Raw genomic sequence first — 27,422 nt, 5'->3', positions numbered from 1 at the left:
GTCTTGGCTATTGTAAATAGTGCTACTGTGAACATAGGGGTGCATGTATCTTTTCGGATTAGAGTTTTCTCCAAATATGTGCCTAGGAGTGGGCTTGCTGGATCATATGGCAACTCCATTTTTAGATTTTTAGGGACCCTCCATACTGTTCTCCATAGTGGCTGTATCAATTTACATTCCCACTGACAGTGCAAGAGCGTTCCTTTTTCTTCACACCCTCTCCAGCATTTGTTATTTGTAGACTTTTTGATGATGGCCATTCTGACCGTTGTGTTTCCCCGGAGCTTTGCCAGCAATGAGGAATTTCAGTTTAAATGTTTCTTGGTGAACGTAGTAGTTATACAGTGGTAACCTGTGGTGGTTGATTTGGTAAGCTTATAATTTGCATTTCTCCAACCATGAGGGAAGATACACTTTCTCTTCAAAGTATTTGCACACTGCAGTTTTTCTTTTTATTTTTTGCAGCAAGGATTGGCAAACTGGGCTGGCCACCTGTTTTGTAAATAAAGCTTTATTGGAACCCAGCCACACCCATTCTTGCTGTTGTCTCTGGCTGCTTTTGCACTCTGATTGAGTAGCTGTGACAGGGACCATCTGGCTTGAAAAGCCAAAAATATTTACCGTTTTGCTCTTTACAGAAAATATTTGCTGACCTCTGCTCTAGAGGGAATTCTTTGCCCATTTATGAGTCCACCGTTGACCCAGTCTTTGTTTTTAGGCATCACAAGTCCACTTGGATGGCCCGAGCCCATCTGCCTCCAAGCAGAGTCTGCCTCTTTCCATTATGTGGTGAAGGAAAGTCTGTCCTTTTGTCCTCCTCCAGCTGTGCCACTTTACCCCACAATGCTGGGACCCAGTGCCCTGACTTTGGGGGTGAATGATTGTCCATTTTATCTGTTCATGTGCAGACAAAACTAGTGCTTCACTCATGCAATATGCATTGCATGCACGAGGGCATTCTGGTCCTCTGCATTTAAAGCAGCCGCTTGAGGGACTACAGAACTGAACCCCGGAGTCTTGATCCAACAGTTGTTGAGTTCCTTCTGTGAGGAGGGGAACCAGAAACACAAATCATCTGAGACAATGCTCCACATGCTTACAGGGCTCCATAAAAATGCCACGTTAATTGCAGTTTTGCAGGGTGCATTGAACAAATCATATAATATCATTGAATGTATCATGTGTTTGTTATATAATGTCAGTAAGTCATTTGTTGTGTTCCAGATGTTATGGCCCCTGTGTAGATAATTAGGTGCAGGAGGAGATGGGAACAAAAGGGCCTTTGGCCAGAGCTGGGAACAGCCATTGTAGAAGGGGTGGCCCTCACAGAGGGCCTGGCCGCTCTCGTGAAGGAAGAGCTGTGCTGGACAGGGCAGCAGAGAAATGAACTGGAGGCTGGAGCAGCACGTGGGAGCAAGGCACAGCTTTTATTAAACTGGGGGGAGGTATTACGACATCCCCATATGCTGTAGGGATTGCATAGATGATAAGAAAGAATTGACGATGTGGGAAGAAGAGGGACCATTGCTGGAGTATGTCCTTGAGCAGGTGAGAGGAGATGGGGTTCAGAGCACAAGTAGAGGTTTAAGTTTTTTAACTTCTCGGAGCCTCAGTTTCATCATCTGTGAAATGGGACAATCAAACTTAAGTTAGGGCAGAATTTCCCAATTGTGGCACTATTGACATTCGGGCTGGATGATTGTCATGTGGGGCTGTCCTGTACACTGTAGTAGATGCCGGGAGCAGCCCCCTAGTTGTGCCAAAAATGTCCCTAGACATTGCCAAATGCCCTTTTTTTGCGGGGGGGGGGCATGAAATCCTGGTTGAGAATCGCTTCTTGCCACCACTTCTCTGTAGGGCCCCTTTTAAGTAAACCTCCTTGAAGTCTCCTTATTTGAGAGTGCCTGCTGTTTCCTGTTAGGAGCCTGACTGATGCAGCAGTTAAGGACTTACTAGCCTCAAACAGACACTCCCCTCAAGTGTTATCAGAAACATGAGAGAGAAGTGAGCTTGGCTTTTCTTCCCTGTGTTTCAGTGGGGGTCTGGGCACTATCTGAAGTCTTGTCCCACCCCTAGGGGACTCTGCTGTGGTGGCTTCTTTGGCTTAGAATGTGCTCTAATCTACCTGTTGCAGTCCTTTCCATAAAGTATTTTCTTATGGAGGTGAATTTCAGATAATGTGAAACCATGTATGCTTTTAATACAATTAGAACAATTAACAACTGTTAAGTTAGAAATTTAACAGTTATAAAAACAATTAACCATTTAAAAGTGAACAGTTCAGTGGCAATTTAGTACATTTGTAATGTGCCACCACCATGTCTATCTGGTTACAAAGCACTCTCACCAGCCCCAGAGGACACCCTGTACCTATTAAGTAGTAGTGTTCTATCTTTATGGCTTTACCTATTCTGTATTCTAGTTCTTCCTGTTTTTTTAAGCGCAGTTCAAGTTCCCGCTTTTTCAGTCAGGCTTCCCTGGCCCCCAGCAGGCCAGCAGTGTGCTGTGGAAGAGGTCAGGCAGATCAGGGTCTTGGCACTGCTTTGCTGCCTGACCTCGGGCAGAATTCCTGGCCTGCAGTGGGCACCCAAAGAACCTTACCATCTTTTTCTTTTCTCCATTATGCCAGCTGAGTGCACTGCAAGGATTGGCCTTTCAGCAGAGAAATGACTTTCCCTCTGCCACTGCATAGAGAGGCAGGGAAATACCGTTGTGTGTGTGTGTGCAGCCTTGCCCAAGTGACCTAACTCCCTCTGTGGATGGGCACCATGATTACCTTGACCTCCTGGGTTGTGACAGGGATTGGAGAAGGGAGTGCCTTGGGGGCATCTTGCTGGTTTTCCCCTCCCCACATGGCAGAGAAGCTTTTTCACCTTTATACTCCCCCAGGGCAGTGAACACAGAGGCCAGGATTGGATTGCTTTGCCTGTGCTCTGGAGAGAAGGAAGCCTGATGAAAGGACTTGTTAGAGCCAGAGGTATAGGACTGCCCACAGCAACAGCAATAATAGTTAATATGTATAAAGTGTTTGGTGTATACCAGGCACTGTTCTAGGTGCATGGTATCCATTCACTCATTAATAGCTGTAGGAGGGGACTTCCCTGGTGGTGCAGTGGTTAAGAATCCATCTGCCAATGCAGGGGACATGGGTTTGAACCCACATTGTGCGCCACAACTACTGAGCCTGCATTCTAGGGCCCACGAGCCACAACTACTGAATCCCATGTGCCGGGAGCCCATGCTCCGCAACAAGAGAAGCTGCCGCAATGAGAAGCCTGCGCGCCGCAACTAGAGAAAGCCCACGCACAGCAACAAATACCCAATGCAGCAAAAAAAAAAAAAAGCTGTAGGAGGTGCAGAGGGGTTAAGTAAACTTGTCCTTGGTCACATAGCTGATGATGTAGGATTCAAACCTGCCCTGTCCTACTCTGAATCCCAGCTCTCTCTCCCCAGGAGGTCACTGAAGGCTGGAGATTTGTGGGAAAAAATAGTGTAGGATCTTAAGGATTCTAAACATGAAAGACAACAGCGATGCACCTGAACCAGGTGACTGACTTTCAAACGCAGGTGATTTCTAAGTTAGAGCCTCAGGAGATCACTGCATTTCTCTGACAGGTTTGTGGACCCTGGGTGTATTCCCTGGGGTGCCTTTCTGTTTTCATTTTGATGGTGCTCTATTTTCATTCTGATGGAGCCTGTTCTGTGAATCACTTTGCTGTATACCTGAAACTAACACAATATTGTAAATCAACTATACTCCAATAAAAAAAAAAAAAAGAAGCCTATTCTGGCTCATCTGGTTGATAGTGTTGACTCAGGGCTATCCTTACAGAAGGAAGGAAGCAGAAAGGCTGGGATTTCATAGAGAAATCATTACTGAACTGGCAGTGGGGCTGTCACTGCAGGTTTGTTACAGGGGTTGAGGGTGAGCAGGATTTCACAGATGGCCGAGCCAGTGGACTTGAAATTGAATCCTTCCTTAAGCACTTCCATGGGTGAAGGTCTTTTCCTCTCAGCCCCAGTGCTCTGTTGAGTGGAGCCACCTTTCCTTCTTTGTCAAGGATTAGATGCCAGTCAGTTAATGGCTTAGCCCACAGTTGAGGCTCAGTAGGTGGGCACTGGCTCCCTACTCCTCTTGAGTGGTTGCAGCCATTGAGGCTGGAAGATTCTTCTTGCCCTGGGAGGGGTCCTGTATTCTCCTCTTGGTCCCTGGGAGAAGGTAGGAAAGAGCCCGCTAGCATCGATTGCTCTGCCTGCCTGTCTCCACAGACACCCCACACTCGCAGACTGCAGAGCTAGGAGGGTGTGATCTCATGCAGAAACCAGTGACCCGAGAAGGGAAGTGACTGTCCGTGTCACGTGTCCAGCAAGCAGCCTGGCCGGGATGAGAACTCCTGATGCCTTGTGACCTCCCACTGTTCCTCAGGGCCATGGGCCTCCTGGGCACCTCCTGCCATCGGTGAATGCTCCCAAGGCCACCCATACTCCCTCTGCCCTACGAGACCCCCTTCTCTTCATCCTCGTTCAGGCCTGGAATGGCCACAGGTGCCTTTTCAGGGGTCAGGACTGTCTTTTTCAAGTGCACTTCTTTTTTTTTTTAACAGTTTCCCCAAAGGAATGTGTCTTGCTTATTACTGACATTTTGTATGTTTCATTCATTGGAATATTTCTTTTTTCTTAAATTTTATTTATTTTACTTATTTATTTTTGGCTGTGTTGGGTCTTCGTTGCTGCATGCGGTCTTTCTCTAGTTGTGTCGACGGGCTTCTCATTGCGGTGGCTTCTCTTGTTGTGGAGCACGGGCTCTAGGCGTGCAGGCTTAAGTAGTCGTGGTGCATGGGCTCAGTAGCTGTGGCTTGCGGGCCCTAGAGAGCAGGCTCAGTAGTTGTAGCGCCCGGGCCTAGCTGCTCTGCAGCGTGTGGGATCTTCCCGGACCAGGGCTCGAACCCGTGTCCCCTGCATTGGCAGGCGGATTCTTAACCGCTGCGCCACCAGGGAAGCCCCAAGTGCACCTCTTGTCTGGGGAGAGATCGCGTCAGCGAGGGTGGGTGTGTGGTGGGCTGAGACCTGCACAACCTCAGGCTGTTTCTCTCTAGGGAAAGGGCTTTCTTCCCACGGTGGAGAGGCTTTGCAGGGTGAGGCAGAGGAGGCTGCTGACCTTCCTAGAAAAAGCAGTGGAACAATTCCATCACAGAGATCTGGGATCATCATGCATATCACTAGGGGTACATGCTGTATCCTTGCTCTTCACGGTGGGTCAGGCACCAGCAGCATCAGCATCATCTGGGACCTTGTGAGAGATACAGAATCCCAGGCCCCACCCAGCCCTTCTGAATTAGAACCTGCTTGGAGATTCGTGTGCATGTGAAAGCTTGAGAATCACTGCGCTAACAATTATCAGTAGTGAGATGATGGAGATTTTTATTTTCTTTGTTTATTTCCCCCTGACTTGTTATTATTGTATTTTTTCACATGAATCACTCTTTTTTTTTAAATTGTGGTAAAATACACATAACATAAAGTTTGCCATCTTAACCATTTTTAAGTGTACAGTTTGGTGGTATTAAATACCTTCACATTGCTGTGCGGCATCCCCACCATCCATCCCCATGACTCTTTTCATCTTGTTAAACTGCAGACGTGTAGCTATTAAACCCTAACCCCCATTCTCTCCCCTCCCCTCCCCCTGACAGCCACCATTATACTTTCTTTCTCTATGATTTTGATTGCTCTTAGTACCTCATATAAGTGGAATCATGTGGTATTTATCTCTTTGTGTCTGGTGTGTTTCACTTAGCATAAGGTCCTTAAGGCTCATGTGTGTTGTAGCATATTGCAGAGTTTCCTTCCTTCTTAAGGCTGAATCATATCTGTTGTATGTATATGCATACATATTTTGCTTATCCATTCATCTGTCGGTGTACACTTGGGTTGCTTCCACACTTTAGCTACTGAGAACAACGCTGCTGTGAACATAAGCATACAAATATCTCTTCAAGACCCTGTTTTCAATTCTTTTGTGTATATACCCAGAAATGCTGGGTTATATGATAGTTCTATCACATGAATTACTTTTATGATCAGAAAGAATAGCAAAAGCACTTCAGGGGGGAAAACCTTGTCGAGTTTCCAGCTGGCGTTGCCCAAGGGCAAGTAGAGTTGTTGGGTGCAGTACTTGGAAAAAGGAAGAAAGCAAGCCTGACTTCCCAATTCCGGTGTTAGAGAAGAGCTGAAACTAGACCTTCTGCTAAACGAAGAGCAGGGTGTTTTGATAGACACAGGTGTCAAGAGCAATGTTTGAGGGCCTAGGGTCGGTGGGGTCTCTAGCCATCCTGAATGACGCTTCAAGATGGCCTCTGGTCTGGTGGGAAGGATGCGTGAGCTATCCTTTCTCAAGACCTCTTCCAGAAAAAATAGCAGTGGCAGAGTTTGGGAAGTCAGCTGTATTACTGTGTGTCCTTGGAGAGTCTACTGCCTGGTTTGATCTCCGGGCCTGGGGTGAGGCAGGAGCCTGTGTGGTAGTCCTAACAACCCTTGAGGGGCACGATCTCCAGTCGGGGTCACCATTCCACCAATTTTTTTTAATGTGTTTTTAAAAAAAATTAATTAATTAACTAATTAATTTTTGGCTGCATTGGGTCTTCATTGCTGTGCGCAGGCTTTCTCTAGTTGCGGTGAGCGGGGGCTACTCTTCATTGCGGTGCGTTGGCTTCTCATTGCGGTGGCTTCTCTTGTTGCAGAGCACGGGCTCTAGGCTCGCAGGCTTCAGTAGTTGCAGCACGCGGGCTCAGTAGTTGCGGCTTGCAGATCTAGAGCGCAGGCTCAGTAGTTGTGGCACACGGGCTTAGTTGCTCCGCAGTGTGGGATCTTCCCGGACCAGGGCTTGAACTCGTGTCCCCTGCATGGGCAGGTGGATTCTTAACCACTGTACCACCAGGGATGTCCAACGGCTCCAACTATTAGTATTCAAATACAGAACAAAACCTAAACCCATTATCATGGTCCACAAGACCTTTGTTACTGGCCCCTGCCTGTCTGTCTTTGCTTCCCCTTTTCTTTTCTTTTTCCCCTTTTCTGCTTTTTGCTCAAGTCATAAGAGGCTTCCTTTGGGTCCTGGAAGACCAGAAGCCAAGCTGTTCTTTCCTCTCTTCCCTGGCCGTTTGCTCTGCCTGGAATGCTGGTCTTCCATATCTTTCCATGGCTGCTCCTTCTTGTTATAAAGGGCTCAGCTCAGATACTACGTGTGCAGAGAGGCCTTCCCTGACTGCCCTGGCTGACGTGGCCCTCTTGCTTCCTCCCTGTCTCATCACCCCATTTTGTTTTTCTTTCTAGTATGACTCTCTAACATCATCTTTATTAGTTTACTTAGGAGCTATTTGTTTCTTCCTAAGAGAATTTTCGCTCCATGAGAAGATGGTTCTTTTATACCATTTAACTCCTGTGTCCCCAGCACGTAGAACATTGCCTGGCACACAGTAGAAGTTAAATAATTACCGAGTGGGTCAATGCATGTAATTGCTTGTCTTCTCTGAGCTTCAGTTTCCCCATCTGCGACTCAGGGATCCTACTACTTGGCTGGTAGGGTGGTCGTGAACATTACAGGGCACAATGCATTCAGAGGACTCAGTTTTGTGCCTGGCATGCAGGAAGTGCTCACCACACGGTTACAGTTGTTAGCAACCGGGTGGCCCTGGCATGACTTACACGAATCACCGACCATCTCTAAGGTGATGCCCTGCTGGTACTCCCTGGTGAAGCCCAGGCTGAGTTGCCCAAGAGAGAAGCAGCTCAGTGGCAATTCAAGGCCTGCAGTGTGGAGCATCTGCCCTTGTACAAACTCTAAATTTGGGTCTCCTTTGAAACAGTTTTGTTCTGTGTCTGGTGCATCACAATATGTAGCTGTGTCTGTTGATGGGAGTCACTGGGTCTCTTGTGGAGCATCATATGTGGTTCTGACAGTGGTCTGCCTGGGGCTTTGAAGTGTCCTTGCCCCACACCCTCTTAAATGGGAGTTTGGTGTATGCCATGTGTATCAGTTGAGAATGCTTTTGGCTGTAAGTAACAGCCCGATCAATGTACAGTGCTTGAACAAACGGAACTGTTCGTTGTGTGAGAGGTATGAGATTTCTAGTATTGGTTCAGCAGCAAAGTGACATCGGGGCTGGTGTCTCTGTGATTCTCTTGGCCTTCGCTGCAGGCTTGTTGCCTCAAGGTAGCAAGATGCTGCTCTGGCTCCACCCGATGTGTTTATGGTTAAGGCATGAAGGATGGAAGAAGGAACGAAGCCCTTAACATCTGTTCTTTTATAAGGATGGCATAATTTCCCCAGATCCCTCCCAGTGCTCTCTGCTTACGTGTCATCAGCTAGAACTTCTTATGGGCAGCCTTACAAGAGAGGCTGAGAACAGGAGTAATTAGGTTTTTCATGGAAAAATAATGTTGGAGATGATGGTGAGGTCAGCCAACAAGCAGTGCCTGCAGTACTAGGAAACTTACATTTTAAGTTAGACTATTGGTTCTCAACTGGGGGCAATTGTGTTCCCCAGAGGACATTTGGCAGTATCTGGAGACATTTTTGTTGCCACAGCTAGGGTGTGTGTGTGTGTGTGTGTCTGTGTCTGTGTGTGCACACGCTAATGGTGTCTAGTGGGTAGAGGCCAGGGATGCTGACAGACATCTTAACAATTCACAGGGCGGCCACAGAGAATTATCTGGTCCAAATGTCAGTGACACCAAGGTCGAGAAACCCTGAGTTAGACAATTCCAGTAACATCATCCAAATTTGGGGAACACAGTTTAGCTGCTTTCCTGGGTTGCAGTAACAGGAAAGTGGTCCAACTTCATTGTAATGATTGATACCTGGTCTTGTTATTGATTTTACTAAAGAGAAGGCTGATGCTACTTGGGCACAGCCGTATACTACGTGTCAGAGAGTCTTAACAGAAAGCGAATGTCAAACAAAACTAATTAAGCCTCATTGCATTTTAGGATCACAGAACAATGACATGAAAAGACAATTTCTGCTGGAGCGACTGCTGGATGCAGTGAAACAGGTAAGAAGAAAGCTCATGTTTGACTTTGTGGTCAGGTCATAGTGTCAGATGATCAATGAAGAAGTCATTTCTGCCCTTCTGTCTACACAGACTTCCTCCGGCTTTGTACCTGGGAGCGGTGAGGCTAATCATTTTCCCCAGCAAATGATAGTGATCAGTGGTAGGGACAAAGGAGCTCCTGTGTCCTGACTTCCTGGAGACCCCTGGAGGACCCGGCCGCATCCTTCACAGATGTTCCCTTGAGAAGGGCATTGAGTGGGTTTCAAAGCCTCATCTCCAAGCAGTTGTGTTTTAGGGCAACTCCTAAGGGTGCTGCAGTCGTGGTTGGAGTTAGGACCCCGTGAGCACAGGAACAGAAGTGAGGCCGTGCTCAGGACTGTGTGGATCCCGCGGGTGGGCTCTGCTTGGATCGGCTGACGCTGTTTTCGATGCCTGGCTCTTGGCTGGGCGTGGAAGCGAGCTTTGACATGAGGCTGGTGTCACTTTGCTTGCTTGCAGCTACCAGACAGGCATCATTTCTTGCACATTCATCGCGTGCGTGATTCTCTGCTAAGTGCTTTACATCTAATCCTTCCAGCCACCCCGTGAGATAGTTCTTGCAAATATTGCCATTTTACAGATGAAGAAACTGAAAAACTGAAGCTCAGGTCTGATAACATGCTGCCGACGTCATAGTTAATAAGCAGCAGAGCTAGGATCCAGCCCTAGGAATTCACATTTTGGAAGGGGCGACTGGCGATTATCTGCGTGTAATCACGATATAGGGAGATAAATATGTACTTTAATGGAAGTGTCTGTTAAGTGTCGATGTGAGTCCAGAGAATTTAGCATCTGCCCAAGCCTCGAGGCGTCCAGGTATGGTGGGAAGGACACAGATTCAGGTGTAGCTGAGGTTGAAGGCCAGCTTCATCTCTTCACAGCTGTGTGTGCTGGGGCAACTCATCCAGCCTCTCTGAGCACCCTTCTCTTTAATTGGGTTACCGATCTCTATAGGGCTGTTGATGGAATTGCATTTGTTAAAGTGGGTGAAGGGCCATGGCCAGCGCCTGTTCCACAATAAATGCACAACCCACATTATTAGTTTCTTCTTTCTTTGCTCCAGAAATGGAAAGTAAAATAAGAAGATGAAGAGTTAAGTCAAGCCACGTCAAATGTAGCAGTTAAACAGAAATAACTTGGATCTTCTGCCTAGAGCTGCTATTATTATTTTGGGGGTGAAAGTGTTGTATATATGCCTTTTAAAAATCAACTTTATTGTGGTGTAATTTGCATACAATAAAATATACCGATTTTAAGTGTGCAGTTCCATGAGTTTTGACAAAAGTATCATTTACATGTCTATACACACACACACACACACACACACACACGATAATAAGGAATCTTGCAAACGTGCTACCCACAGTGGATATTCTACACTTTTGAAAGAGTAGTGGAGAGGGGTGATGGTTGCACAATGTTGAGAAGTGAATTGAATTGCATAACTAAAAATGGTTAAAACGGTAAATTTTATGTTGTCTATATTTCAGCACAGTTAAAAAAAAAAAAAGAACAGTTTGCTTTTGTTTCCACCCTCCCTGGGTGAATTGTGGTTCAGCACAACCAGATGACTTGTTTGAAGCTTGATTTATGCTGTCATAACTTTATAGCCAGCCATAACAACTTTGGGCCCTGTCAGAAGGGACCCATCATCACAGATTTGTGGAAGTTTTGATTACTGCCTCTTAAGGGCTCTGTGTTATTGACAGTCAGCTGCTGACAGATAGAAGAAACTTCCTAGATAATCTGCAGGAAGCCGTGTGCTTCTGTTTTCCTCTCAGCGTTGTCTTTGCACAAGGCTCACTTCTCTACAAGCTGGAGATAAGGGCTTCCTTCAAGTGGTGGCTGGAAGGCTGGGGTGCCCGCCGTCTTAGGTCTTGGGCTGACACCCAGGGTGTGGGGACACCCTGACTTGGCACCCAGAGTTCCTGGCCTTGTGTCCCCCGTGACCCTGAAGGCCTGTGGGGGAGGTTTTGTATGTCCCATCCCAACAGCTGATCTCAGCAGCTTCTTTTTCCGTGCAGTGCCAGATCCGCTTTGGAGGGAGAAAGGAGATCGCCTCAGATTCCGACAGCAGGTAAATATGCAGCTTCTGAAACCCTTTACCATCAAAGACCAAAAAGGTGGCCAGAGATTGACCAGCTTCTATATTCTGCCGCTGCAGCCAGGTGGGGCAGTGATTGCGTTTGGGGGATCTGTAGATCATCTCTGCAGTGACTACTTGTCTAAAGTATTTCCAGCTTCCTGTTATCCTCCTTCTAGGAACCTACTCTGAGTGAATTCCTTGAAATGACTTTCCGCATGAAGTTATTTTCACGGTAATTTAATAATGATGAAAACTCAGAAATCTGAATGCTCAACAATTGGGAAATGGTGAATAAACTACAGTGCATCGGTAGAATGGAGTGTTATATAGCCATTACGTTGATGTCCATACAGAATTTGTTTTAAGCAGAAAAATGCAAATGTAGTGATTTAAAAATAATGTATTTAGTAAAAATAAAAAGAGCAGGATACAGAGTTAATATGGATTCAGAGTGATCCTTGCTATGTTAAACAACAACTCTGGCAAAAAACATACCAAAATGTGAATAGAGGTCATGTTGAGGTTAAGACTTGGGAATCTTTATACTTTCTGATATTTTTTTCATATTTTATACTGGGATCGTGTGTCCGTTCTATAATTAAAAAAAAAAGTCCTAAAAATGGCCATTGACCTTCATGACCCTTCATGACCTGACATGACTGCATAAGCTTATCACACCGCCTAGGAGGAGAAGCAAATGTTTTGGCAAAGGTAAGAGACACAGGCATTTGCTGGAAATGCCCAGTGAAGTCGTTCAGGGCTAATTCATGCTCTGCAGCCTTGGAGGGGCAGGAGGAACATTCCTGCAAAAGAAGGGGAGGGAAGGGAACTCACTTGCTCAGCATTCACCTCATCCTGGAGACTGCAGGTGTTCCCCACCCTCTGACCCTGACCCACCCAGCCCAGCCAATTCCCTTCTCTGTCCTTCTAGAACCTTTCTCTTTGTGACACTTGACCAGCCATGAGCAGTGTGTGTAGTGCTACATTTTAATCGAGCTATGGGGACTATTTGAAACTGGTGCAGATTTACAGTTCTACTCCCCACCTTTACACTCTCTGCTTCTTCTTTCTCAGTTTTTCTCCATAACACCAACTAACAACTGTCCATTATGCTTTTTAATTTTGTTTCTTTCTGTCGCCCATACCATAACAGCGGGCAGGGGTGTTTGGCTGTCTTGTTCGCGGGTGTATCCCCAGTGCCTAGAAGCATCTAGAAGGTGCTCAGGGAGATTCGTTGTCTGGTTGAGTGTGTGCGTGGCTTTGTACCACACATGGTCAAGTGTTTTTTAATTTTTAAATATTTATTTATTTGGCTGCCTCGGGTCTTAGTTGCAGCATGTGGGATCTTCGTTGCAGTATGTGGGAGCTTTCATTGTGGTGCGTGAGCTCTTTGTTGTGGTGTGTGGGCTCCAGGGTGCATGGGTTCAGTAGTTGTGGCACACAGGCTCTAGGGTGCGCGGGCTCAGTAATTGCAGCACGTGGGCTTAGTTGCCCCGTGGCATGTGGGACCTTATTTACCTGACCAGGGATTGAACCTGAGTCCCCTGCATTGGAAGGCAGATTCTTAACCACTGCACCACCAGGGAAGCCCTGTGGCATGTAGGATCTTATTTCCCCGACCAGGGATCGAACCCGAGTCCCCTGCATTGGAAGGCAGATTCTTAACTACCGCACCACCAGGGAAGTCCCTGGTCAAGTGTTTAAAGAGGTTGTGAGCTTGGAGGGCAGAGGGGCAGCTTCTCTAGTTTTTTCTTTCTCAGTGTTTTGCACAGACATTCTGTGCCCATCACACATTAGGTTCTCTGTATGTTTGTGGCATTAGATCATTAAACTGAATTTTTGCTTCAGTTCTTCCTGAGAGCCTACTATGGGGCCTGGCCTCCGTCAGCACAGGGGTTCTCATTTTGGAACCCAAGGTCCACCTGCATGAGAATGAGAGGCTTATTAATTAATCATGCAATTCTGTAGCCCATCCTAGATCTCCTGAACCAGGAGGTGTGTATATGCGAGTGTGTGCATGCATGTGTGTGTGTATGGGTGTGTGCGTGTGTGGGTGTATGTAGTCAGGAGTTCTTTATCACTTTTCTTCATAATTATTCTTTTCATTTCCTGAGAGAGAGAACCCATTTCTGAATGTTAGGTTAACATGTTGTTATATAATATAGCTTACTATTACAACTTTTATTATGTAAACTGTTGTGTTTTATAGTAGAATTAACAAAGTTAATTCCTTCCATGGTAACTGGTTTCCGGCTAAAAGGAATATCCTGCTTAATAATGATAATGATAATTACTGTCTCTTACTGTTCCAGCTGCCCTTTGTTCGTGTCGGCTCTTAGTCTCAGTGCAGCCTCAGGAGAAGCAACGGTGTAATTCTTTACAGATAAGAAAACAGAGGCTCAGAGAGGGCAAGTCAGACAGCCTAGGTGAATCATCTCGGGAATGTTAGAGTTGGAGGTTGGACCCTAGTTTCTTGGACTCCAAAGTCTATTCTTCCAATGTTATATCACCTTTAGCGATTATATCGGTTTTAAAGCTGGGTTTAAAATTTTTTTTTGTTTTCTCCCGCCTAGAGGGCTCCTTCTCAATATCAGAGTCTTGGTCTCATCTTGCAATGTGTTTGGCTAAAGGCGGCACCACCTTCACATAGGAAAGGTCACATCATCCTTATTCTGTGAGAAAGTCTAACCTCAAGAGGGAAAGTCAGTGAATATTTTAAAACAACTGTTGTGAAGTCTGAAAAGAAAGATAAGTCACCTCTCTCCTCACCCCTGACAAACGGCCTGGCACCAGAATGGATCTCAAATCCATTCGCTTCTCTCCAGCTCTCCAGCCATTGCCCTGTCCCAGTCACCACATGGCTCACAGGACAGTTGCCGTAGACCCACCACCATCTTCCTTCTTGTCCTGCCTCCTGTGCATTGAGAGGGTTCTGCAGAACGCAGATTCCCACCTGTCACTCCCCCATGGTAAACCTTCCACTGGCTTCTCTTTGCTTTGGGAAAAAGACCCACATCCTTAGCAGCCTGGAGGGCCCCATACCTCTCCCCTGGCTCTTTGCTCCTGCCACCCTGCCCTGGCCTTTCTGTTTTTTTTGGTTTTTGTTCTTAAAGCCTTTCAGTAATTTTTCAGGGAAACCTTCCAGACCCCTGATATGAATCCTCCACATTCCTCTCCAGCCCTGGCCATCTGGACCTGTTTTCCTTGCTCTGTACCATGGACTGGCAAACTCCTTCTGTTAAGGCCTGGATTTGGCCTCAGGCTGTATTTTGCTGACCCCTGCTCTGTACTGTTAGATTCTATAAACCTCTGTTTCTCATTACTACACGTCTGTGTGATGAATCAACTGGATGACCAGCTGGAGAGAAGCCTGTTTTGCTCACACTACGTCCACAGCGCCTGACACATAGTAAGTGCTTAGTAAGTACTTATTGGATTACTCATTTGTTTAACAGTTAGTCACTGAACGCCTACTTGGTGTCACAGACACTGGGGCTTTCCAAATATTTCAGACAGATTTCTACCCCTCAGGTGGCTTCGTGTCCACCTGGGAAGATAGTCCAGTGAGGCAGTGATCACAGCATGCGATGCCCAGGGTCATATCCAGGGGGCTGTCACATGCCCTGGGCAGGCTGGTGTGAAGGTTCATGGGCTATCAAGGCCTGAATCTGGCGCTTCCCCTTTCCAGCTGCATCACTAACTTTTCTAAGCCCAAGAATTAGGTCTACTGTGATACTGTGACTTATAATAAGAAATACACATGATTGTTCTTTGCCCCATTCCTGGTACTGACCTCCTAAAACCCCTGGAATTTCCGAAGTGGTGATAGCCAGAAAGGTGTCTTTTGTTATGTTAATGTAGTGATTTCTGGAAATCACCCGAAATTGGAGGCTGGTTGCCAGGAGAACCAACCACGTGATTAGAGGGTTGGAACTTTCAGTCCCATCTCACCACCACTAGGGAGGGGAGAGGGGCTGGAGATGGAGTTCAGTTGCTGATGGTCAATGATTTAATCAAGCCTGTATAATGAAGCCTCCATAAAAACCCAGGAGGATGGGGTTCAGAGAGCATCTGGGTCGGTGAATACTTGGAAGTGGGAGGAGAGTGGTGTGCTGGGAGAGGGCCTGGAAGCTCTGTGCTCTTTTCCCATACCTTTCTTCCATCTGGCTGTTCCTGAGTTATATTTTTTCTTTCTTTTTTTTTTTTTTAACATCTTTATTGCAGTATAATTCCTTTACAATGGTGTGTTAGTTTCTGCTTTATAACAAAGTGAATCAGCTATATATATACATATGTTCCCATATCTCCTCCCTCTTGCGTCTCCCTCCCACCCTCCCTATCCCACAACTCTAGGTGATCACAAAGAACAGAGCTGATCTCCCTGTGCTATGCAGCTGCTTCCCACTAGGTATTTGTTTTACATTTGGTAGTGTATATAAGTCCATGCCACTCTCTCACTTCATCCCAGCTTAACCTTCCCCCTCCCCGTGTCCTCAAGTCCATTCTCTATGTCTGCGTCTTTATTCCTGTCCGGCCCCTAGGTTCTTCAGAACCCTTTTTTTTTTTAGATTCCATATATATGTGTTAGCATACTGTATTTGTTTTTCTCTTTCTGATTTACTTCATGCTGTGTGACAGCCTCTAGGTCCATCCGCCTCACTACAAATAACTCAATTTCATTTCTTTTTGTGGCTGAGTAATATTCCATTGCATTTATGTGCCACATCTTCTTTATCCATTAATCTGTCGATGGACACTTAGGTTGCTTCCATGTCCTGGCTATTGTAAATAGAGCTGCAATGAACATGGTGGTACATGACTCTTTTTGAATTATGGTTTTCTCAGGGTATATGCCCAGTAGTGGGATTGCTGGGTCGTATGGTAGTTCTATGTTTAGTTTTTTAAGGAGCCTCCATACTGTTCTCCATAGTGGCTGTATCAATTTACATTCCCACCAACAGTGCAAGAGGGTTCCCTTTTCTCCACACCCTCTCCAGCATTTATTGTTTCTAGATTTTTTGATGATGGCCATTCTAACTGGTGTGAGGTGATACCTCATTGTAGTTTTGATTTGCATTTCTCTAATGATTAGTGATGTTGAGCATCCTTTCATGTGTTTGTTGGCAATCTGTATATCTTCTTTGGAGAAATGTCTATTTAGGTCTTCTGCCCATTTTTGGATTGGGTTGTTTGTTTTTTTGTTATTGAGCTGCATGAGCTGCTTGTATATTTTGGAGATTAATCCTTTGTCAGTTGCTTCATTTGCAAATATTTTCTCCCATTCTGAGGGTTGTCTTTTGGTCTTGTTTATGGTTTCCTTTGCTGTGCAAAAGCTTTTAAGTTTCATTAGTTCTCATTTGTTTATTTTTATTTCCATTTCTGTAGGAGTTGGGTCAAAAAGGATCTTGCTGTGATTTATGTCATAGAGTGTTCTGCCTATGTTTTCCTCTAAGAGTTTTATAGTGTCTGGCTCAGCGGCCATGGCTCACGGGCCCAGCCGCTCCGCGGCATGTGGGATCTTCCCGGACTGGGGCACGAACCCGTGTCTCCTGCATCGGCAGGCGGACTCTCAACCACTGCGCCACCAGGGAAGCCCATTTTGAGTTTATTTTTGTGTATGGTGTTAGGGAATGTTCTAATTTCATTCTTTTACATGTAGCTGTCCAGTTTTCCAAGCACCACTTATTGAAGAGGCTGTCTTTTCTCCCTTGTATATTCTTGCCTCCTTTATCAAAAATAAGGTGACCGTATGTGCGTGGGTTTATCCCTGGGTTTTCTATCCTGTTCCATTGATCTATATTTCTGTTTTTGTGCCAGTACCATACTGTCTTGATTACTGTAGCTTTGTAGTATAGTCTGAAGTCAGGGAGCCTGATTCCTCTAGCTCCATTTTTGTTTCTCAAGATTGCTCTGGCTATTCGGGGTCTTTTGTGTTTCCATACAAATTGTGAAGTTTTTTGTTCTAGTTCTGTGAAAAATGCCATTTGTAGTTTGATAGGGATTGCATTGAATCTGTAGATTGCTTTGGCTAGTATAGTCATTTTCACAATGTTGATTCTTCCAATCCAAGAACATGGTATATCTCTCCATCTGTTTGTATCATCTTTAGTTTCTTTCATCAGTGTCTTATAGTTTTCTGCATACAGGTCTTTTGTCTCCTTAGGTAGGTTTATTTCTAGGTATTTTATTCTTTGTGTTGCAGTGGTAAATGGGAGTGTTTCCTTAATTTCTCTTTCAGATTTTTCGTCATTAGTGTATAGGAATGCAAGAGATTTGTGTGCATTAATTTTGTATCCTGCTACTTTACCAAATTCATTGATTAGCTCTAGTAGTTTTCTTGTAGCATCTGTAGGATTCTCTATGTATAGTATCATGTCATCTGCAAACAATGACAGCTTTACTTCTTTTCTGATTTGGATTTCTTTTATTTCTTTTTCTTCTCTGATTGCTGTGGCTAAAACTTCCAAAACTATATTGAATAGTAGTGGTGAGAGTGGACAACCTTGTCTTGTTCCTGATCTTAGAGGAAATGGTTTCAGTTTTTCACCATTGAGAACAATGTTGGCTGGGGGTCTGTCATATATGGTCTTTATTATGTTGAGGTAAGTTCCCTCTCTGCTTACTTTCTATGCCTACCCATCATAAATGGGTGTTGAATTTTGTCAAAAGCTTTTTCTGCATCTATTGAGATGATCATATGGTTTTTCTCCTTCAATTTGTTAATATGGTATATCACATTGGTTGATTTGCATATGTTGAAGAATCCTTGTATTCCTGGGATAAACCCCACTTGATCATGGTGTATGATCCTTTTAATGTGCTGTTGGATTCTGTTTGCTAGTATTTTGTTGAAGATTTTTTTTTTTTGCGGTACGCGGGCCTCTCACCGTTGCGGCCTCTCCCGTTGCGGAGCACAGGCTCCAGACGCGCAGGCTCAGCAGCCATGGCTCACGGGCCCAGCCGCTCCGCAGCATGTGGGATCTTCCCGGACTGGGGCACGAACCCGTGTCCCCTGCATCGGCAGGTGGACTCCCAACCACTGCGCCACCAGGGAAGCCCTGTTGAAGATTTTTGCATCTATGTTCATCAGTGAAATTGGCCTGTAGTTTTCTTTCTTTGTGACATCCTTGTGTGGTTTTGGTATCAGGGTGATGGTGGCCTCATAGAATGAGTTTGGGAGTGTTCTTCCCTCTGCTGTATTTGAGAAGGATAGATGTTAGCTCTTCTCTAAATGTTTGATAGAATTCGCTGGTGAAGCCATCTGGTCCTGGGCTTTTGTTTGTTGGAAGATTTTTAATCACAGTCTCAATTTCAGTGCTTGTGATGGGTCTGTTTATATTTTCTATTTCTTCCTGGTTTGGTCTCGGAAGGTTGTGCTTTTCTAAGAATTTGTCCATTTCTTCCAGGTTGTCCATTTTATTGGCATAGAGTGGCCTGTAGTAATTTCTCATGATCCTTTGTATTTCTGCAGTATCAGTTGTTACTTCTCCTTTTTCATTTCTAATCTGGATGCCATTTTAAATTTACCATCTTAGGAAAAGTTCTAGGCAGGACTGTGAGGGGTTGGCTTCTGGTTGCAGCTGGTGAGTCTAGCTGGTTGGATGAATATCAGTAGGAACCTTGGAAAGGATGGTGCACTGGTGTATCTGCCAGGGCTCTTTGGTAAGAGGCAACAGAAATTTACTCCAGTTGAGGATATTGTGAGCTCATGGAATTGATGACAGGTCAGGCTTGGAAACAGGAAGGAGTCAAAGCAGCTTTGGAAGTCTCCTAACCTGGAAGCAGGGTCCACTAAATGGTCTCCTAGCAGGAATGGTCCAGTTAAGGCCCTGCTGCAGGAGTGGACACCAGCTGTTTTCTGACTCGCTCTCATTCTGCCCAAGGTTGGTATTCCAGGGAGGAGGCACCTGAGTGACCAGTCTCAGGCCTCCTGGCCACCAGCAGAAGGATTGGCTGATGGAGCTTCCTGGGACCCTGTTGACTTACATAGTGCGAAGTTGTCTACTTGGGTTCATCATCATCCCCCCACGACAGTATCCAGTAAGGAAGAAATAACCCTCCAAAATGAAATCTGGGTGCTGTTATGAAGGTGGAGTGAATATAGGGTGGCAAAATGCACAGCAGTTGTCCCTGTCACTGCCATATTATAATCTTTCCCATGACAGTTCTGTGTGGTTTGAAAATACCTTTAGACAGTGGAATGGGGCTGGAGCACAGACTGCATATTTTCCCAGCTTGGTCCTCACTCTCTACCACATCCCTTCTTGTTTTCCCAGCACAGAGTTTCCCCAAATGAGAGATTTGTGTCATTGCAGGTACTTAACATTATTTTAAGTGTTTAAAATCACAGCATTGCATTCCTTTCAATTGCCCAGTGGCTCAGTTATTCTCCTTTCAGTTCCTTTTAAATTGCAGTGATAGTGGGGGAAAGACTTGGTTTGGTATTAATATTAAGCTGAATTAAATTAAATTGCCAATATTTGATCATTTTTTGACATACCAGAATAGTAGTATCATACAGTTGAAAACAGTATCTCAAACACCCGCTGCCTCTCTGTAAACAGAGCTTACAGGTTTCAAGCACAGTCCTCCCCTGACAGCAGCAGAGACAGGATTTTATACTTTATTTGGATGGTATTTACTTTTAGGGCTACTCTGTTGAGGGCCCACAATGTTGGCTTTACGTTTGCAACTGCGATAGAGTTTTTCCTTTTAAAACAGGTTTATACAAGTCGAAAAAGTGAGTCGGACTCAAGACAAGTAAATAATAGAAATATCCTCACGAGTGACAAAAGTGGCCGAGGTGTCTGTGGACAGCAGACGCTGAGCAAAGAAAAAGTGGGCTGGACCACAGCTGTTGGGTATGGGGGCCTACATGGTATACAGTATTATTCTGTGAAAACCCCAAATGTGAGTATGCTCATGTGTGAGCACGCCTGCCCGAATGTGTGAGTGCTTGCGTGCCTGAGAGATTTGTTTGGTCTTGCGAGATTACCCGGCAAGATGCAACAGTCCCCACGTGAAGTATAAAACAACATTGACGGGAAGGGAAGTGACAGACAGCACTTGTTTTTTCCCATCAGATTTTGTCCTCAGAAACTGGCGGAAGTGGTGGCAGTCATAACGCACGGGCTCCTTGTCCCATTCCGTTGGCCTTGTTCTCCTGCTTTGTTTTCCCCTACGGACGACCCGTTCTTGTGCTTCGTTAAAATTATTCCTCGTTCTATCAGTCAGACTGGCCTGTGGGGAGGCTGTCGTGTATCTTTTGAATAGTTTGCCTTCTAGAAAGAATGGCCAAAGAGCTCAGCAGGCACTGGAAGTTACCTCTAGATATGCTGGTGCTCCACAGATGCTGCTTCTTCCCATGTGGAATTACAGAACATGCTGAGTTTTCCCATTGAATCAGAAAGAGCAACCCAAACTGTGGGGCAGCAGAGTGAGCGTGGGATTTGGAGCTCAGAGTTTGAATCCTGGTGCTGCCAGTTCCCGGTCGTGCTGGACTGCGGGCAAGTTTCTGACTTGCTTGTGCCTCCGTGTCCTTGTATGTAAATGGGGAGAGTAGTGATAATATTCACTTCATCAGGTTGTGAGTTAGTTCATGTGCAGCCCTTAGAACAGTGCCTGGCAGCTAGTAAGTTTCTAGAAATTGTTAGCTGTTGTTACTGCCATTATAATTTTGTGTGAAGTGTCTTGACACTCTGCCATTATGGGTGGCAGTGAGTTGGCTTTGGGTATTTGCCTCATTTAGAAATTGTAAATTTTTGTTACTTGTTCAGGTGACTATGTCAGAAGAAATCAGAGAGGAGAATTTCTTCTCCTTCCAAAACATGCCAGGGAAGAGAGCTTTGTTTTGGTGATTTTTCTTTACCTGTTAAGGAATTCAAAACAGTTTTGAACTTTTTAGGAAGCTAAACAACAAACAGCTGCTCTTTGCTGTTCCCTAATGTTGTTTCTTAGCACAGTTGAAGACTGTCCTGTGTATTCCTCTGGACGCTTATGAAACTGAATGGCTTTTTCAGACACTCCTTTTCCTCTTTTAAATGTCTCTGGATTTCATCACGTGATTTTTTAATCTTCAGTTTGTCACAGGTTTCTCACCAGCCTCTTAGTGGTTTGAGCTGTTGACTGGATGTTCTAATTCTTCTCATCCTGGCAAAAAACCCTGGGGTTCATTAATTGGATTTCTTATCTCCCCAGCCCTGTGCACTGGATTTCCACTTTGAGGCTCTGTGGTAGATAATTCCACATTGCATATTCTTTCATTTTACTTTATTGATCAAATGAATTGATTTCTTTTTGAAAAAGATAATTTCTAGCAAATGGGGAGCCCTAGGGCATTTAGCAAATCTGAGCACATTTCCATGGGAATTTTAATATTTATATTGTTTATATTGATAGCTGCCGAGAGCAGTGCTTGGCCCGTAGGAAGTCATATGTAAGCACGGTCATCATCAGCATCACCCTTATCCTGGTGTGGAGAGAGGCCTTGAGCACGAAGTATGAGCTTTGGAGTCAGGCGTACTTATCTTCATGCCCACTCGGTCCACAAATCACCAGTTACCAGCTGTGTAATTTAGGACTTGCTCAGCTTCTCTAGGCCTCTCTTGCACGATCTGTAAAATTAGATGATGATCGTGGTACCCACTTCCTAGGGTTGAAGTGAGGATTAGATGTAATATTATTTGCTTGATACACCCAATGAGAACTTAGTAAGCGCAATACATTTTCTTCCTATGACTAGACATACCAGTGTTTTGGCTAATTTGGAAACTAAAGGCTGGAATGATTGCTCATTAATTCCTTCATTTAGCAGATACTTGTTTATAGGTCACTGGGTTGGCACTGAGGCTGCAAACTGGATGAGATGATTGCTGTTCTCAAGGAACTCAGAATTGAGCCTGGGCAATGGACATGTAAATTGCAGACAGTCGTGGTGGCCTGTGGTAATAATTACATAGTATAGACGTGAGAGGCGAGTACAGGGTCTTTAGTGGTCAAATGGGCAGGATGGGACTTCCAGGCAGCAGAAGTAGCAAATGTGAAGATGCAGGGGTGTGTGAGAAAGTAGTGGAATCATGGATGATGTGTTGTATGTGTTGGGAGATGGGCTGGAAGGTCAGTAGATTCTTGGCTTGCTGTCATGCGGAAGTGTTTGAACTTTATCCACTAGGGTATTATTTCTTAAACTATGGCTATTTGTATACTCTTTTCACAATTTTTGCCATTTCCGTATACCATCTGAGCCAGAGATTGGCTTGAGGTGGAATTCAAGGCCTTGTCTACTCTGGTCTTGTCATAAGCCATCAGTGAAATCAAAGATTGATGGCTACTTCTATTTTTTTCTTTTTTTTTGGTACACGGGCCTCTCACTGTTGTGGCCTCTCCCGTTGCGGAGCACAGGCTCCGGACGCGCAGGCTCAGCGGCCATGGCTCACGGGCCCAGCCGCTCCGCGGCATGTGGGATCTTCCCAGACCAGGGCACGAACTCGTGTCCCCTGCATCGGCAGGCGGACTCTCAACCACTGCGCCACCAGGGAAGCCCTCTATTTTTTTCTTGACATAGTAAAATGATTAACCTAAAAATGTGCATTTATGGTCCCCCTAAAATTATGTCATGTACCATATACTCATAGTAAACTGTGGTAAGAAAGATAATGATGTTGTCAGATTTGCATTTCAGGAGGGTAGCTGCTGATCAGCATGCCGGGGGATGGGCAGGTGAGATGGGACCTGGGGTTGGAGCCAGAGGCCATGGCTCTGTGCAGTAGGCAAGGAAGCTGAGTGGAGGTGGTGGTATTGGGAGAAGGGACGGAAGGCTTAGGACTGAGGCTTGGTAAGATTGACTGACATGGGGGATGAGACATAAATGCTCTGGCTCTAAGAGATGACCAGAAATCAGAACAAATGTATATTGTTTTAAATTTTGTTTGTTTTATTTATTTTTATATTTTTGGCTCTAGTAACAGGCTGTAAATTTTATTATGAGTGGCCTTTGCTTTTTCAAAGGTACATCTTACTTCAGAGTTGCCTGCATCTTATTTGTTTTTGTTTTTTTTAATTGGAGTGTGGGTGATTTACAATGTGTTAATCTCTGCTGTACAGCAAAGTGAATCAGTTACACATATAGATACATCCACTGTTTTTTAGATTCTTTTCCCATGTACGTCATTACAGAGTATTGAATAGAGTTCCCTATGCTATACAGTAGGTCCTTATTAGTTATCTATTTTATATATGGTAGTGTGTATGTCAATCCCAATCTCCCAATTTATCCCTCCCCACCACCCGTAACCATACGTTTGTTTTCTACATCTGTGACTCTATTGTTTGTTTAAAGGAAGCTTTTGGTGTGGAGTTTTCTTTCTCCTGGGCTATGGACTCTGACCAAACTTGAAGATCCCTTGGCCACTGACTTTGGTTTTTTTTTTTTTTTTTTCACCACACTGCGCAGCATGCGGGATCTTAGTTCCCCAACCAGGGATGGAACCTGTGCCCCTGCAGTGGAAGCGCAGAGTCTTAACCACTGGACCACCTTGGCCACTGACTTGATACACATTAACCGTTTCCTTGCCGCTTCTGCACTGAGGGGCTCTTACTTTTCTCCATCCTCTTTTTTCCTTTTGATTTACCAGCTTCTTCAGCTGATTCCTTCTCAGCTGCCATCTCCTGTTCCTGACTTCGAAGCTCCTCATCTGCCAAAAGAATCCCAAGTGGTGTTCGTGTCTAGACCAGAGCTGGAGGGTCTGTCCACCCCAGAGAAGACAGTTACTGTGTTTATATTAGTAACTTTAAAAAATGGTCAGAAATGATGATTTAACCCGTTTAAAAGTTGGTTATTTTTCTAATTTCTGGTTCCTCTGGTAGAACATTCATTTGACTTCATTTTACATGCCTGCCTGCCATCCTCAGGCCTTCACACGAACAGTATCTTTTTTTTTTTAATCAATTTTTATTGGAGTATAGTTGCTTTACACACACTGATAGTATCTTGAAAACTACTGCCTTGTGAGTTTTCACTGTTACCAAGCTTGCATTTTTTCTGGTTCTTTGTCAACTGTTTTTTCCCCCTCTTTTTTCTCTACCATATCCTCTTCTCCCTCCCTCTGGGTAACTTATGTTAATGATCAAGAATCGTTTGTTCTGTGTGTTTCTCCACATTCATTTAATCTTTTACAATTAAAATACATGTGTATACATACACACGCACGCAGGTTTTATTGCCATTGTCTTACAAAAATTGAATTATATATAATGTTCTGCATCTGTATTTTCTCTCTTGGCACTACCCTGACAAAACCTTTCCAAGCTAGAGTTCTAAAAATTCTTTTTAAAAGCCTGCATTATATTGCATGATGCAGATATACCAACAATTGCCTATGAAGTAATACTGACTTTGTTTCCAATTTTTACTACTATGGACAGTGAAACAACAGACATCCTTGAGCATGTTTTCTTATGTACTAAGGATTTTGTTTGGCAGAGATTTCCAGGTTGGGTTGTTGGGCCAAAGAGAATGTGTTTATTTTTAATAGTTGTGGTCAGGTATCTTTCTAAAAATTTCTACTGGCAGTGCATGAAACTACCCTTTTCTTCCTTCCTAATAATAGTTTTGAGTGTTGTTTTGAAGTTTTGTCAGTCTGATGGTTGAAAAGTGGTGGCTCACTGTCATTTTAATTTGCATGTTGATTGCTAGTGAATTTCAGTTGTTTTTTTCCTAATATTTGTGAGCTATTTGGCTTTGCTCTCTTGTGCAAAGCTGCTTCATATTGTTTGTCCTAATTTCTTGTTGGATTATTTGTCCCCTTGTCAATTTGTGAGAGCTCTTTGTATATTATAGTAATTAATTAACCTTTCATCTGTTTTCTGCGTTGCAAATATTTTTTTTCAAATCTGTCCATTATCTTTGTAGGCACAGGTAATAGTATCTATTGCAATATTACATTTAAAAAGTTTTACATGGTTAAATGTCTTTTTACTGATTCCATATACCAACCTACCAGTTTCTGTGTTTTCAGTGTTTTAAGATCTTTCTCAATGTTAGAGTATGCATGTGGTCTTTTACATTTACTTACAGGATTTTTAATGTGTACAGTTAAGCCTTTGATCCGTCTGGAATTTATCTTTGCAGGGTTTCTGAGATAAAACTAAAACCAATTTTGGTTTCTTCTAGGTGGATGCCACCTTTCTCAGAGATCTTTTTGGCTCATTATCTCTGGGCTGCAATTTACTTTCGTTCCATTTACTTAGCACAGAGAGAGGGTGCTCTAGGCCAAAGCACGGAGGACTAATTGAGAGCCCTGCGCTGATCTGATGCACTGGTCCCAGCACCCCCGGCACAGCAAGGAGTGGGAGAGAGGCTTGTACTCTGGTGCCGTCACGCTGAAGAGGAGGAGCCCAGCCTTAACCCCAGCCCTCATTATCCTTGCTTTAGATGAGTTTGCCTGAATTTTCAAGGATGCTTAAGTCTACCCACCTGATGGTAGATGATGCAAATAATTGAGAGGACAGGCTTATGGAAGCCCAGTGCTCTTCCTCTTTCTCTCCCTCCTCCTTCAAATGGGAATCATACCATTTATATTACACTGTAACTTGCTTTTTTTTTTTTTATAAAATAACTTGGCCATGTATTATGGACATTGTTTCAGGTCCCTAGGTAACATAATGGTGCAGCCTACCATCCATGGCTTCTTTATGTGTAATTAAGAAAGAAAAGCTAGTGCCAGTTTTAATTGGATAATTTCATCAATTATGAGGCACACTTGGATTTCCGAGACCTTAAAATGTGGGGAAGAAAGGTGCTTCTAGGTTGTTTAGGTTTGGCATCTCATTCTTTTAAAATTTCTACATAATATTTTGTAGTGTGGAGGTGCTGTAACTTATTTACTGTTTTCCTGTTAATGGACGTTCAGGTTGTGTCTAGTTTTGTTTCTGCTTTTACTCTTATAACAATGCCGCAATAAAAATATTTGTGTATATGTATGTCTTTGCCTACTAATGCTTTTATATCTAATTGTTTATTTCAACTTAAAAAAAAATAAATTTATTTTATTTATTTTTGGCTGTGTTGGGTCTTTGTTGCAGTGCGTGGGCTTCTCACTGCGGTGGCTTCTCTTGCTGTGGAGCATGGGCTCTAGGTGCGCAGGCTTCAGTAGTTGTAACACGTGGGCTCAGTAGTTGTGGCTCGCAGGCTGTAGAGTGCAGGCTCAGTAGTTGTGGCACACGGGCTTAGTTGCTCTGTGGTATGTGGGATCTTCCTGGCCCAGGGCTCGAACCCATGTCCCCTGCATTAGCAGGTGGATTCTTAACCACTGTGCCACCAGGGAAGCCCTATTTCAACTTTTAATTTTGAGATAATTATAGATTCACATGCAGTTGTAAGAAATAATGTAGAAAGATCCCATTTACCCTTTACCCAGTTTTCCCCAGTGGTCACATCTTGTAAAATTCTAGGCCAGCATTTCAAATTTCGCTAGTTTTACTTATACTTATTTGTGTGTGTGTGTGTTCAGTTCTGTGCAGTTTTATCACTCTGTAGGTTCATGTGTCCCCCACCACAGTCAAGATACAGAATGGTTTCATCACCACAGGGTTCCTCCTGTTGCTTTTTTATAACTATGCCCACCTCCCTCCTGTCCCCTCCCTCCCCATCCCTAACTCCTGGCAACTACCAATCTGTTCTCCATTTCTATAATTTCGTCATTCCAAGAATGTTATGTAAATGGAATCATACAGCGTGTAAGTTTTGGGATTGGCTTTTTTTTTTTTTCACTCAGGGTAATTTCCTTGAGAGTCATCCAGATTGTTGTATGTATCCGTAGCGTGTTTCTTTTTATTGCTGAGTAGTATTCCGTGGTCTGGATGTACCACAATCTGTTTATTCATTGAAGGACATCTGTGTTGTTTTCAGTTTTGGGCTACTGGAAATAATGCTGCTATAAACATTTATGTACAGGTTGCTTGTGTGAACATAAGTTTTCATTTCTCTGAGATAAGTACTCAAGAGTACAATTGCTGGGTTGTATGATAATTTGCATATTTAGTTTTGTAAGAAACTGCCAACTGTTTTCCAGACTGGCTGTACCATTTACATTCCCACCAGCAACGTGTGAGTGATCCAGTTTCTCTGCATTCTTGTCAGCATTTAGTACTCTCATGATTTTCTATTTTGGCCATCCCTATAGGTGTGTAGACATATCTCACTGTAGCATTAATGTGCATTTCCCCAATGGCTAATGATGTTGAAT

General features: G+C 44.3%; 1 protein-coding gene across 1 annotated transcript in view; it reads left to right on the top strand.

The window, feature by feature from the left end:
* SNX29 (sorting nexin 29) overlaps nucleotides 1-27,422 on the top strand; it is a 549,073-nt gene that overhangs the window by 9,406 nt on the left and 512,245 nt on the right. Inside the window, exons 2-3 of the mRNA XM_089896147.1 lie at nucleotides 8,989-9,053; nucleotides 11,117-11,169. Of these exons, the coding sequence (XP_089752273.1) occupies nucleotides 8,989-9,053; nucleotides 11,117-11,169 (118 nt within the window). The remainder of the gene's footprint in view (nucleotides 1-8,988; nucleotides 9,054-11,116; nucleotides 11,170-27,422) is intronic.

The sequence above is a fragment of the Delphinapterus leucas genome, chromosome 15 (genome assembly GCF_059928025.1).
Source record: "Delphinapterus leucas isolate spDelLeu-1000000601 "Yukka" chromosome 15, BTC_Dleu_Yukka2, whole genome shotgun sequence".
Taxonomy (NCBI): domain Eukaryota; kingdom Metazoa; phylum Chordata; class Mammalia; order Artiodactyla; family Monodontidae; genus Delphinapterus; species Delphinapterus leucas.
The sequence above is the reverse complement of the archived record's forward strand: the minus strand, read 5'-3'. Positions and strand labels throughout refer to the sequence as shown.